At 37.9% G+C, this 14,297-nt stretch overlaps 1 protein-coding gene across 4 annotated transcripts in view; it reads left to right on the top strand.

The window, feature by feature from the left end:
- Positions 1-11,856, top strand: part of ASB15 (ankyrin repeat and SOCS box containing 15) — a 59,522-nt gene extending 47,666 nt beyond the window's left edge. For 3 of the 4 annotated variants that reach the window (XM_040472086.1, XM_040472085.1, XM_040472084.1), the window contains 4 exons: positions 367-538; positions 2,155-2,725; positions 3,245-3,398; positions 9,089-11,856. In XM_040472086.1, the coding sequence (XP_040328020.1) occupies positions 367-538; positions 2,155-2,725; positions 3,245-3,398; positions 9,089-9,261 (1,070 nt within the window). In that variant the 3' untranslated portion in view covers positions 9,262-11,856. The remainder of the gene's footprint in view (positions 1-366; positions 539-2,154; positions 2,726-3,244; positions 3,399-9,088) is intronic. The other variant, XM_040472087.1, reaches the window with a different exon arrangement.
- Positions 11,857-14,297: the final 2,441 nt, after the last annotated feature.

The raw sequence follows: 14,297 nt of genomic DNA, 5'->3' as shown, positions 1-14,297 counted from the left end.
TTCTTATTTTTTCATTTTAGGATCTTCTGCTGGGTCACACACAGCACATAGAGGGCAGTTGTTGAAATGGAATAGAGTGTTAACATTGCCTTTAAATTTGAAAGGCTAACTACTCCTTTTCTTGGGAGCACTTGTCTACCTTGTAAATTGACTTCTTGATTTCTCATGCAAAGATTTTCTAATAAAATGAAACACGCATGCATAATTGTTTATTGAAAATACTGAGAACACAGCTGTTCTTAATCTTATACTTTTAATTTTAAGTCCTAGCCAGAAAGGAAAACAGCAGGTTATTATTAAGGCGACTGTCATGACAATTTCAAGATAACTCCAGTTATCATTCTGCCATATGTTTTATATTGCCAGGTGGTGATGTGTTTGCTTTGGCGGATGATGGGGCTTCAGTATTGTTTGAGGCAGCAGGAGGGGGCAATCCTGACTGCATTTCCCTCCTGCTGGAATATGGAGGAAGTGGAAATGTACCCAACAGAGCAGGGCATCTTCCAATACACCGAGCTGCCTACGAGGGACATTATCTGTGAGTAATAAATCATAAGAGGATCATTTTAAGTTGAAATATACAAAATTGTATGTACAGTAGAATCTCAAGTCTTATCTATTTAATACCTCCCAAAATCTGAAAAGAAAAAGACACACTGTTCACAAGTTTTGGGTACATAAATATTTGTTTGATTTTTCCCTTTCTTTTTATATTCTGGTACTTTTCTAGAATTTCCACATTCAACTTATACCACTTTTATAATCAAAAATTTTTCTTTTAGAAGGAAGGAAGTTATAACTGAGAATTCTGCACAAACCACTTAAATATGCCTTTCTGTTTTGTTTTGTTTTTCAATGTGTTTAACAAAAAGCTACATGGTTTCTAAAACTTTTGCCTTTGACAAAGGACTTTGTGACAATGCCACCAGTATTACTCTAATTTTTATTAATACCTACAGGTATTATGATATAATGTCAAATTTATCCTTGAATAGAGAAGTTTCACCATAAGTTCAGATTTCTTTATTCTTGGGGTGGGGGGAAGGTCGGATAGATTTTTAAATCACAAAATGTGCCACAATCAACACATCAATAGAAATCTACAATCACTATATTAAACCACCCACCATAAGAGGATGGCTTTAGGAGATTAAATATATTTTATAAGTTCAAAAACTTTGAAATCATTAGGCTTTAGCACATTCAGTGGCCACATTGGCTAAGTGGCCAATGACACATAATTGACGCTAAGTGACATGTTGTTAAAGTTACCTGGATTTACTCCCAGTGTTCATAAATTCACACATGGTAGCTCTGAATTAGGCACAAGAGATCAAGTTATCCTTGCTGTGGCTCTCATGTGTGTCTAGTTGTTCAGGCAAGTGTGAAATTCACAACTGTTTATCACAGGTTCTTAGAAACCTAAGCTGTGGCGAGTTATCCCCATTGGACTGATAAAGGGTGATGGACTAATAAAGACTCTTTTTTTTGTGGCTATTAATTCAATTGCAAGCTATATGGAGGGAGGCAGGATGTGCGTGGCCACTACTGAAGCATAGACTGCTCAGGAAGCAGTGAGAGAGAAGTAACAAATGAGAATTCAAAAGGCCTGGACTCTAGTCCTTGCTCCACATCCAGCTGTGTGACCTTGGACAAGTCATTTCACCTCTCCAGACTTCCTGTTGCTCTTCCGTTAAATGAGGGGTTGGACTAAGCAATGTTGAAGGTCACGTCCTATGACTCCATAATTCTCATGGTCAAGATTATGAAGTGTTCTTCTATGGGGTCAGATGAGCTAACCTTTTATATTTTTTTCATTAAATAGCTTTGGTTGTTTATAAATATTATGTTGTTCCAAAGAGAATTGGAAGATGGAGAGGGTTCCTAAGGAACCACAACTCTAGGACCAAACATAGGACATTGAGCATGTTGCCCAGGAATATTTAGAATGGGAAACTAAAAACAAAACTGAATTACACTAAACTAAGCAGTAAGCCAGTGGGCAAAGGTTAAATATTAAATGTTTTGTATGAAGTTATCTAGAGAAAGTAAAAGAAGTTAAACAGGCTGCATTCACTTGTCTAGTGAGGAATCTGGTTTATTGAAATTCTTCGTTTTCTTCATGCCATGTGGATATTTGACTTTTTTTTTTAGTGCGCTGAAGTATCTTATCCCAATAACATCCAAAAATGCAATCCAGAAAAGTGGGCTAACACCAATTCACTCAGCAGCAGATGGACAAAATGTACAGTGCCTAGAGCTGCTTATTGAAAATGGCTTTGATGTCAATACCCTGCTTGCTGACCACATTTCCGAGAGCTATGATGATGAGCGGAAGACTGCGCTCTATTTTGCCGTTTCTAACAATGATATCCAGTGCACAGAAGTCCTTCTGGCTGCAGGTGCAGACCCAAACCTAGATCCCCTCAACTGTCTACTCGTGGCAGTGAGGGCCAATAACCATGAAATTGTCCGGCTGCTTCTCTCCCACGGAGCTAACGTCAATTGTTATTTTATGCGTGTGAATGACACACGTTTCCCCAGTGCCATTCAATATGCCCTAAATGACGAGGTAATGCTGAGGCTGTTGCTGAATAATGGCTATCAAGTGGAGATGTGCTTTGACTGCATGCATGGGAACATCTTTGGAAATTCATTTGTGTGGTCAGAGATAGAAGAAGAGGTACTACCGGGGTGGACATCTTGTGTAATAAAAGATAACCCGGTGAGTTACATCCTTTTCTTCTTCCTACTGGGTCATCATCCTAACTTTTGCTCACTTAGGGATATCACAAGAAAAGAAAAATCCACTCTTGTATTTTTCTTATTCTTGAATTTTTTTTGGCAATAATATGGGGAGATAAGCATAAAACTAGTCAAAAAAGATTAATTATTTTTCTTGAATTGGAAACTGAATGTAGACGAAAATGAAAATGTATGCAATTAATAATTTATGTGTATGTGGTCGAATATGGGAGATGGAAACATGGAGAGAAGAATCATGGAAAGCCACCTGATTCTTCCATGCTCTTGACTGCAATCACATCAAAGTCATGCACATAGCTTCAGGGCTCATAGTTTCCTAGGTGCAAGTAAACAATTTCTTTTTCTTTTTTGTTCATTACAAGGAGGCTACTTGTATTTTCCATAAGAAGACAATAGTAATTTTTCATAGCAAAATTGAGTGCTTATGTATATAGTATATTAAATGTACTACTAAATTAAATTTTATCAATTCTCTCAGTTCTGTGAGTTTATTACAGTTCCTTGGATGAAACACTTGGTAGGCAGCGTTATTCGTGTATTAATTGATTACATGGATTATATCCCTCTGTGTGCTAAACTGAAGTCTGCACTACAAGTACAGAGAGAATGGCCAGAAATCCGTCAAATACTAGGTAAAAAAAAAAAAAAAAAGTTTTGCCTATAATTTTTTTTATGAAGAATGTATACAGGGGAAGTTTCTTAATGTCATATTTGATACTTTTTCTGTGCTACTTTGTTTTCAGAATTATCCAGGTGTTTAAAAATCATCCTTAATACTTCCTCTGATAAGGATGCTAAGTATTGGCTTTTCCTAACAGTTTCCAAATCTTTAATTGTATAATGAGTAATACTATAACTATATTAACATTTGACAAACATATTAAAAAAAAAAAACTTCTATAAGACTATAAGATACATAGACTCATCTCCATGTGGGCAGGCATCTGTTTTGTTTGTTTTTGTATTCTCAAGACTTAGCATGATACCTAGTGAGTAGTAAATAATAAATACCAAGTAAATGGATGAATGGAATGAATTAGAGTTAGCCTTTTTGATATGCTCTCTCTCAGGTCTTTATTGACAAATTCCTATCAAAAGTTTGCCTTATAGGCTGGCTATTTTGTATTCTCTAGGTTAAAGTTTAGTTTATAATAAAAGTGAGTCATATTATAAATACGAACTAAGACTAAGGGCAATTACAAAACAGTTTGGACCGTATAAATTCTTTTTTCTTTTTTACATGTTAAGTAATTCTGAAGCTCATTAATGTTTGGAAACCAATATTTTATTTTTATTTTATTTTATTTTATTTTATTTTATTTTATTTTAATTTAATTTATTTTTTTTATAAGCTCTATGCCCTACATGGGGCTTGAACTCATGATCCCAAGATCAAGAGTTACATGCCCCACCAACTGAGCCAGCCAGGCCCCCCCTGGACCCTATAAATTCTTGAAACTGACCTGTTAAGTCTCCCTTTCTGAACCACAGCCCACATTGGGAATAAAATCAAAATCAAGCAGGACAGAGCCATGAGAAACTCCAGACAAAAGGAGGGGCAGCAAACAGAACCAAGAAACCTCAGGAGCAAGCCACTATTTTAGATCATTGCAAGAAGACAGCAGAATAGGGAGTTCTGTAAAGTCAGAAGAGCTACCTTAGACCAAGCATCCTTCTAAAACTTCAGGAAAACTAATGTCACGTCAAAATGAGCAACAGAAAATTATCACAGTCAAGTTTCATATAAATTTATTATAAGAAAAAATAGGAAGAGGAACAGACTAATATCCTCACAGACAAGAAAGCACACTAGAAAACCACACCCTCAGGACAGATGAAAACTAAAAACTTAATTTCAAAATGGGCTAAACAGTGTAAGGAAAATGATATAAGACACAAAAGAACCACACAAGTTCTGAATTACAAAACTTCAGAAATGAGATAACAACTAAGGAAGGAACTTGACATAAAAAGAAAAAAATAATTTCTTTTTTTAAAAAATTAATTTCAAATATAAGGCTGAACCAGTATGAAGTCAAGAACTAATAAGGCAACAGATAATACCTTCAGAGAAACAGAAGTTGGAACAGAAGAAAAACTTTTAAATAAAATAGAAATAAAGGAATAAACCAAAGCATTTGAAATGCAGCGACAGATATTAAAGACAGGCAATAAAGAGTAAAGAAAGGAATAATAGGGTTCCTTGAAAAGGAAAACCAACAAATCTCCTGTTTGAGGGAACAGAACAAATACAAAAACCTATATTACACAAAAAAAATCTGTGATGAAAAGACAAAACCACAAATTACTATATTCTTTGGTCATGTAGGCAAAAACAATGGACTCACGGGGGAAAAATCAGATTCTGTCAGGTAATATTGTTCCTCTGACCGCCTTCTGAAGAATCCACTAGGAGACGAGCTTCAGACAAACCAAAATGAGAAGAGGTAATGACATAAGGACTAGTACTGAGCATTAGACAGAATACCAAGACTAGGGGCGCCTGGGTGGCGCAGTCGGTTAAGCGTCCGACTTCAACCAGGTCACGATCTCGCGGTCCGTGAGTTCGAGCCCCGCGTCGGGCTCTGGGCTAATGGCTCAGAGCCTGGAGACTGTTTCTGATTCTGCATGCTCTGTCTCTCTCTGTCCCAAAAATAAATAAACTTTGAGAATACCAAGACTAACTGCTATTGAAAAGAGAGAAGATACAATATGTAGGGTTGCATGGCCAGATAATGTGGGTATGACGCAACTATTTTAAAACAGAGAGAGCAGGGGTGCCTGGATGGCACAGTCAGTTGAGTGTCCGACTTCAGCTCAGGTTATGATTTCATGGTTCATGAGTTCAAGCCTCGCGTTGGGCTCTGGGCTGACATCTCAGAGCCTGGAGCCTGCTTTGGATTCTTTGTCTCCCACTCCCTCTGCCCCTCACCCACTCACACTCTGTCTCTGTCTCTGTCTCTGTCTCTGTCTCTGTCTCTCTCTCAAAAATAAATAAACATTAGAAATAAATAAATTGGAGAGAGCACACACAAAAACAGTTTTTTAAGGTTTTATTTTTAAGTAATCTCTACACCCTATGTGAGGCTTGAACTAACCCCGAGACAAGGAGTTACATACTCCACTGACCAGGCCAGCCAGGCGCCCCTACACAAAAACATTCTTTAAAGATATCAAATTATATGATGGTGGCATAATAACACAACTAATGTTATTTGAGAATGAGAGATGCATTTAGTAAGTGAATGATTGTGGGATATTCTAACTCTATTATTCTTTGTATCATTGAGAACCAGTTTATTTGTGTGGAAGGAAGGAAATACAGATGTAATATGTTAAAAAAAAAACATCTTTTAGCTTGACCTTGAATTGGAAGAATCAATATGAACTCAAGCTATTTTACCTGGGGTGTGTGTGTGTGTGTGTGTGTGTGTGTGTGTGCCTACAAAAAAAAGGCTTAGAAATAAAGACAGACTGAGTAGCAATGAGCATCCCCAGTACCCAGACTGTGGTCTTGAAATATCATTTCCTAGAAAAAGAAATGGATGATTTCAGGTCTCAGGAAGCAGTGTGCAAGACAAGCCTGGGATATGTGTCATTCCACATTGCAAACGAGCCCACAAAGCCTACAAGAGCATGCCAAGAGAATTCAGGAGCCAACTTGAAGAGGCTCCTACTGGCCAAAGATGGGACAATTAAGCTTCCAAAGGGTAATTATATCAATAAGTTGAAATCAATTAAATATGCTTAAGTATGATATTTTAAAAATTGATCAACTTCAGATGATAAGGAAATCAATTCATTATCTTGAAAGCTTATAAAGGAAAAGATCTAAGCATTTATTCTGTCTTACCTATGTGATTTGTGTCACTGGTAACCAAAAAGTAGAGGAGAAAAAGCATCTCTTTATACAAGTATTCCAAATAATAAATGAAAAAGAAATGGTAAAACTAGATGTCACCATTTTGCAACCCCCAGTCAGCTAATGGATGCGGTCACTGAGCATCAGCTGTTCCTATTGTCTCATTATGTGGCCCTTGATGAAAGAACACAACACCAGCTATAGTTTTTCCCAGGAGATCAAACCTGAGTCTGCTCAAGTCTCTGCATCCAGCTATCAATTTGCCAGAACCAGAAATGGAGGTGAAGCACGGAGCTGCACCATGAAAATGCAATCAGCAAAATTTAGGCTGTGGGAAACTGCTGGGCTTTTTGGTTCTTAAAAGATTAATTGAAGGGAAGAGAAGTGGATGGAAAGAAGAGGATGGATTAAAAGAGATTTAAAGGTCATATCGAATTTTTAAAAAATGTTGCCAATACAATAGCACAGGGATGGCACACTTCGATGATGAAGCTCTAAAGGAAGTGATTACGGGGGCACCTGGCTGGCTCAGTCGGTGGAGTGTGCGACTCTTGATCTCGGGGTTGTAAGTTCGAGCCCCATGTTGGGTGCAGAGGTTACTTTAAAAAATAAATAAAAAATAAAGGAAGTGATTACCACAAAAGTCAGAATAGTGGTAACTTATAGGGGAGGAATGAATGAAGATTGCAATGGGTTATGGAGGAAATTATGGGGCAGCTGGGGAAATTCTATTCACGACCTGGGGGGTGATTAAACATATTCATCTCATAATCACTGATAATGACTCATAAAGCTATACATGTGTGTAGTTACTTATATTTTATTTTTACAATAAAGAGGTTAAAACATTTTGGAGACTGTAAGGAAAAAAAACAACCCCAAAGTCTTAAATACCTTAATTACCCAAGGTTAAAGACCTGGAAAACAAAGCAAAGATTTGAACCCTTGTCTGTCTTCCCTCAAACCAGTCTCTCCAACACTGCTGTGTTTCCTGTCATAGGCAGAACAGAGTTCGCTTCTAACTGCTAATTAATTGTCCATGTGTTTTTATTACAAAAGAATAACAATTCTGCTGACTTTAGAAAGGAAATCTAAGGAGGAAGAAGACCAAGGTGGTGTTTTGTTGTTTCAGTCATACATTAACGTAGCTGGAGTGGAAGTCAGTTGAATGCTGTGAGCGTGGTTAACCACTGGATGTCAGGATTCCTCCAGACATATGTGAGGCGGTGTCTTTGTTAAAGAAGAAAATAAAATGCAATTTTTTTTTAAATGGACTTATTTTGCCTATTTGGGTAATAATAATTATGACTTCATAGTTTTTTTTTTTAACTTTTTTTTTCAACGTTTTATTTATTTTTTTTGGGACAGAGACAGAGAGAGACAGAGCATGAACGGGGGAGGGGCAGAGAGAGAGGGAGACACAGAATCGGAAACAGGCTCCAGGCTCCGAGCCATCAGCCCAGAGCCCGACGTGGGGCTCGAACTCACGGACCGTGAGATCGTGACCTGGCTGAAGTCGGACGCTTAACCGACTGCGCCACCCAGGCACCCCATGACTTCGTAGTTTTTGAAAAACACTGTTTTAATTTTTTGAGAAGGTAATCACAAAGGTAATAGAAATATGATGTCTTTTATTCCTGAACTGAGTGATAGTTCACATTATGAAGGGTTACAAAGTACCAAGCAGTTTTCTAATACTCTACATAAATTAATTTGATCTTCAAACAACACTATGAGGTAGGTCCCATTGTTATCCACATTTCACAGGTGAGAATACTGAGATCACAGAGGTCAAGTTCAAAGTCATACAGATACCAAGTGGCAGAGCCAGGATTTAAATCTATGTCAACCGTCCAAAGCCCACAACTAACACCATGTACTCCACTGCCCTTTCATTAGCTCATACTGCTGGGATAATGTATCAGTGTTGTAATATAGATAAAGAGTTGAAAATAAAGACTAATATCAGATATTTAAGTGATGTTAGATTAAAAAAAACAAAGTGTTTAAGTATCAGAAACTGAAACAAACCTGAGATTGAATTATATATACATGGAATCATTTCATCATGAGCTCGATCTCACGACAGTGAGGTCATGACCTGAGCCGAAATCAAGAGTTGTATGCTTACCCGACTGAACCACTCAGGTGCAGCATTTGCTTTCTTAAGCCAATTCCATTCATTCATTTAACATGTCCTGGCTCAACATCCACTATGAGCCAGACTGTCTTCCTGACACTGAAACAAGCTAAGTGTCTTCATGGAGACTGTATTCTGGAGCAGTGGCCTGGGATGCTTAATTACACTTTGAATTTCTTTTAAAATCGCCAGCTGCTAAATGTATACATATCTGACTTTTAGAATGACACTATTAATGTTACTCTAAACCAGAATGTAACTTACAAGTCAATCCACGATACTGTTTTTATTTTTTGCTTGTTTTTTCCCCATCATTTTAGAGAATCCTTGCTCGTTAAAGCATTTGTGTCGGTTAAAAATTCGAAGACTTATGGGTCTCCAACGACTCTGCCAGCCAGCCTCAATGGAGAAGCTCCCTCTACCACCAACCATTCGAAGATATATATTATTTAAAGAGTATGATCTCTATGGACAAGAGCTAAAATTGCCATAATTTAAAAAATAATATTTTCAAATGTGATTTTAAAAGTATTTTAAAATGGGAGTCCTTCAGAATTTCTTGGAATCATTTTATATTCTTAAATGTGTTTAAATCCATTAACAATTTTATAATGATCATGTGTTCTTATGGGGACACGGTATTTTACATCTTTAGAAACCTTTACATTGTGATTTTTTTAAGCTGGTCAGTATTTTGTACGTGAATTTCTATTAATTATCTTCACTTCCAACAAGTCTTCAACTTCTCCCTATCAAGTGTCTCCTACCATATACGTCTCTCCTGTGTTTATAAAACAAGCAAACAACCACTTTCTCAAACCCGCATCTCCAGCCAGTTGCTGGCTCTTTCCTTTCTTTTATACCCATACTGCATAAAAGAGCTCCTTCCTGCCTGCAGATGCACACTCTATAATCTGGCTTGGGCTCCCTCCACTGCCTTTCGCAAGGTCTTTAACAACTGCCTTGTTGCTAATTTCAAAGGGCATTCTTCAGTCCTTTCAACGGATTCCCGCAGCATCTGGCACTGCCGTCTGCTCTCTCCGTAAAATGGTTTTCTCTTAGCTTTCAAGACACCTTGCTCTCTTGGCTCTCCTCCCACCTCCCTGGCCGGCCACTTTGTCTCTGGCTTCTTTCTGTGTTGTTTATCTGCTGACAACCCGTTAGTATGTCCTAAGCCCTGTTTCGGTCTTATGCTGTGTTTTCTGGGAGAAATGTCATCCACATCTAGAGTTTTAATAACTAACCATATGCTATTAACTTAGAAAATTTATATTTGAAGTTCAACTCTTTCTCTCATGCTCTGTAAACAAGTATTCTAATGGACTTTCAAAGACAGAGGCACCTCAGTTCCTCCACAAAAGTGCTCTTTTCCTACATCCTCTAGCTCAGTAAAGCCCAATTATCATCAGCTCAGTTTACTTAGGAAAAACCTGGACATCAGCCTTGACCATCCCATTTTTCTTACCCAATATAACAAATCACCAATTCCTGGTAAGTTTGTCCTTTGAAGACATCTTCTTCTACTCAGTCTTACTGATTTGGCCCTAATTCTAGCTATTCTCTCCTTTCTCGTGGGATACTATAGTGCTATCTAAATGGCCTTGCCTTCCTGCTGTCTTGTTCCGTCCAACATACATTCTACACACAACATCCCAGAACAATCTATTACAAATCTAAATAGAGTTTCACTCTCCTGCTTAAAATCATTCCCATTGCTTTTAGGATAAAGTCTAGAGTTCCAGGACTTCCTGGCCCTTCCTGTTTGAAATCCCTGCCTTCCTCCTCAGTCTTATCTCTTGACTTCTCCCTTACCCCTCTCCTTTAACCATACTAAACACCTTTTAAAAGTTTATTGTTTGAACAGTGATTCCCAGATTTTTAGATTTTACATACCTGCAGTTTTAATTTTGCTAATTAAAAAAATAGGGTCCTCTATTTTTAAAAAAATTATCATCTACTATCACTGTCATTTTATAAAAGAGGAGCCATTTTAACGCCAGGAAATCAGTCGGCCTTAAACACAATTATTAAAATTGAATGACTTTAGCTTTTAAAAGATTTAACACACTGCCTTCATTTCCTTGATGGGTGAAAATTCACTGTGGCCCAACAAATACCTAAGGTCCTTTGTCTGGGAACCACTGTTGTAGAAATGGACTATGCTCTCTTATGCCTTGGCGTCTTTGCTTTTTTCTCTCTCTGTGCCTAGAATCTCTTTTCATTTCCTTCTTCCCCTCTCACCCCTTGTCCTAAGGTCTCATCTTAGACAATCCTTCCTGTAGGATGGAGGGCCACAGCACAGCATTTTGCAGGCTGTATTAGAGGTGCCTCTGTTCACATCTGTCTGCCCCACTAGACTGGAAGCTCTATGAGAGGAGGGCCTATGTCTGTTTTGTTTTCCAACGTTTTCTTAGAGCCAAACACATTCCCTACAGCACAGAGAACGTTTGATAATTATTCGTTGAGTATATTGAATGAGTAGGTTTTAGTATAAGACCCAGACAAAAATAATCCGTGACCTCATCACTATCATGGTAAAATGATAGTTTTGAGTCTCTGAATTGGTTATGTAACCTTAATCATGTAATTATCGAGATTTGTTTTTCTTAGATTTTAATAATATGTTTTTCTTATATTTATGTTTGTCTTTGGAGTTACTGTATTCTTTCAATAGTAATACCTGATTGGTTTGTGAATTTTTCAAGTTGTATTTAGCTTTAGTTATCTTTCAAAGAGAAATAAGCCTGAAAAAAAACCCTGTGCGACTAGAGCTATAGTTTTAACCTCCTGTATTCCCCAGGGGATATATTTTATATAAATTAAAATGTAATTTATTTATTTATTTAATTCAAACTATAATCTTTTGTGTATAGTATTGCATGATTCCCTCTATTTTTCTCCTAGTTGTGACTAAATGCATTGTTACTTGCAAGCATTGCTCTTAATCAATAAAAACTAATACTGGGGATGTAAGTCTGCTTTATATTTCAGATATTCAGTAAACTAAAGCACTGACATTTCTTTAATGTATTCTTGTGTAAATACATTCAAAATACTTCGGATATTAAATAAACTCTAGTACAAGAAAGCCGTGACATCTTCTTTAGTGTATTTTATGTAACATATTCACAAAATATTTGAATGTAAAGATGGCATATGTTACAGGTTTTGCAAGTGGTTCTTTTGGTACTTGTACAGCAGGAGAAAGATGTATTCTATGAAACTGACACAATTGCTGTATCCAATTTTTTTTTTCCTTACGTTTTGAAATTGCCTAGCTGTGCTTTTGTTTTTGAGTGGCCTGGGTGGTAAGGGGAACTAATTTCTATCTAATTAGGACTCTGTTTCTCCTAGGATATGTCACTTTATCTGGAAGAGGGCAACAGCTGCTTCTCCCTGCTGAGGCTTAAGAGAAGACAAACATTCTACAGTGGTGCCTGTTGAACCACTGTGGAATTGACATGATAGAGTTTTGATGACATCGCCCCATGCTGCCAAGATGTACATGGTTGTTTTGGTCACTGTGGATTTTGTTTTGTGTTCTACAGGGAGCCTGGAGGGAAAGGAGCAGCTCTGATCTCTCATTTGAGTGTGTTTTCTTTAGTTTCTCAGTAGGCAATCCTTGAAGAGTATTTCCATTTCTGACTTAAAATAATTGTATGAGCACATGGAAACCAAGTGCTTGCTGAAGAATGTGGTTCAGTCATTTTCGCTGGTCACAGGACATGTTTCTAGGCAATAGGATGACCGCGTAAAAGACGTGAGAAGGATTGCATTCATGTTGTACAGCAGATATTCATAGGTAACCCTCCCTTTGATGCAGGCTTTCAAAAAATCCGTATCTGTAGGTCAGACAGCATGGAGACTACAAAACAAAAAAAATGGGGTCTTTTATGACACAGAGAACACGCTTTAGCCTCGTCATTGACCTCTTGCCCCACATTCCGATCCACGTTTTGGTTTCAAGTCACATTACTCTCATGCGTATAGTCACCTTCCAAATCAGAAATTACTAAGGACATGTAAAAACTCTAAGCTGCTTCAAGTTTTTTGTGGGTCAAAATGAAACACTGCATGCATATATCTATACTTACATACAAACAGTACATATATATGACATATACACATATGATATACACACATAGATACATACATACATATGTTGTGGTGTGGGATTTTAACAGTGCCATATGTACAGGAGTTAAGAATATATACTTTGTAATCCCACAAACCTCATTTTGAACCAGGCTCCACCAATTATTAGCTGCTTGATTTTGAACAAGCCATGAGATAAGTATATAAACACTACACCTAACCTAGAGTAAGAGCATGTGCAACTCAAACTGTCAGCATTATCACTACATAGTGGGAGAGCCAGAGCCAATGCTGCAAAAGCCAGGAACCTTGGTCTCATGATATGAGTGCAGTTCGTCATGCTTACGCGTGAAAATATGAAAAATAAGGTTAGAGATGTGTATGGCATCTCACTACCATCTATAAATACTTTGAGAAAATTCACAGAATGAAAACAACAGAGGATTGGCCCAAGCACGCAGAACCCCTTCTCCGCTTTTTACTCGTAAATCCCTGATCATCAATTGTTGGGAAAGAAAGACTCCTCGGGGGAGAAGATGTGTAGAAAGAGTACTTATTTGACCTCAGTGGCCTGTGTTTTGCAACCTCAGGGAGTGCTAGAGATGTCTGGGGATTTGCTGTTTTTGGAAGGGGACAGTCTAGTAATTTGAATCTGGATACTGGGAGCGCCTGAGTTCTAATATCAGACTGGCCAGTGATTCCACCAGAGGCACTTGACGGGTACTCACATTCTGTGCTTGAGATTCCAGTAAACTGGGAACAGCCGTTTCTCCGGCCTTGGAGGTCTTCCATCCCAGATCTCCCAAAGGATTGGAGACAAAACTTCTTGGAAGCAGCCCATAGTGTTGAATAAGGTAGAAGGTGTGGAGGGTGCTAAATGTGGTACTTACCTTGGGATTGAGTGGGTGTGAGACACCAGTATCTGGTTCTTTCTGTTTGAGGCACAGTCCATACTGCCTTCTCAAGGAAAGTAATTTTTTTTATGCCTTATAGAAGTCAAATACCTAGACATGACATTCAGCGGTCAACATTCCATATATTCCTGAATGTCTGAATTCCCCTGATGGTCTAGTTACCCCAATTGGTTTAGTGTTGTTTCAATGAAGCGACAAGTTTAATCACCTTTGACTGGAGGATGGTAACATTTTCTTAGGTTTGGCTCATTGGAAGCCCCTCAACCTGGCTCAGCTCTGCACCCAGACCCTCCATCAGGGTTCTGCCCTTCACAGTCACCCGAGGTGCCCAAGAGGCTAAATTGAATTTGTGCATTGGAGGATTCCCTGATTAAATCTGAACTTCAACTTTACTGAGTCTTACTTCCTACAGTGATTCTAGGATACCTGAAGACCCTCTCTTCAACAGGAAACAAAATCTTTTACTTGACAATCAAAAGTAAGGTTTAGAGTGCAAGTAAATTTAAAAGAAGTGGAATGA

The sequence above is a fragment of the Herpailurus yagouaroundi genome, unplaced genomic scaffold (genome assembly GCF_014898765.1).
Source record: "Herpailurus yagouaroundi ecotype Mexico unplaced genomic scaffold, PumYag 100, whole genome shotgun sequence".
In the NCBI taxonomy this organism is placed as follows: Eukaryota; Metazoa; Chordata; class Mammalia; order Carnivora; family Felidae; genus Herpailurus; species Herpailurus yagouaroundi.
Note: the sequence above shows the minus strand (reverse complement) of the source record. Positions and strands in the feature narration are given on the sequence as shown.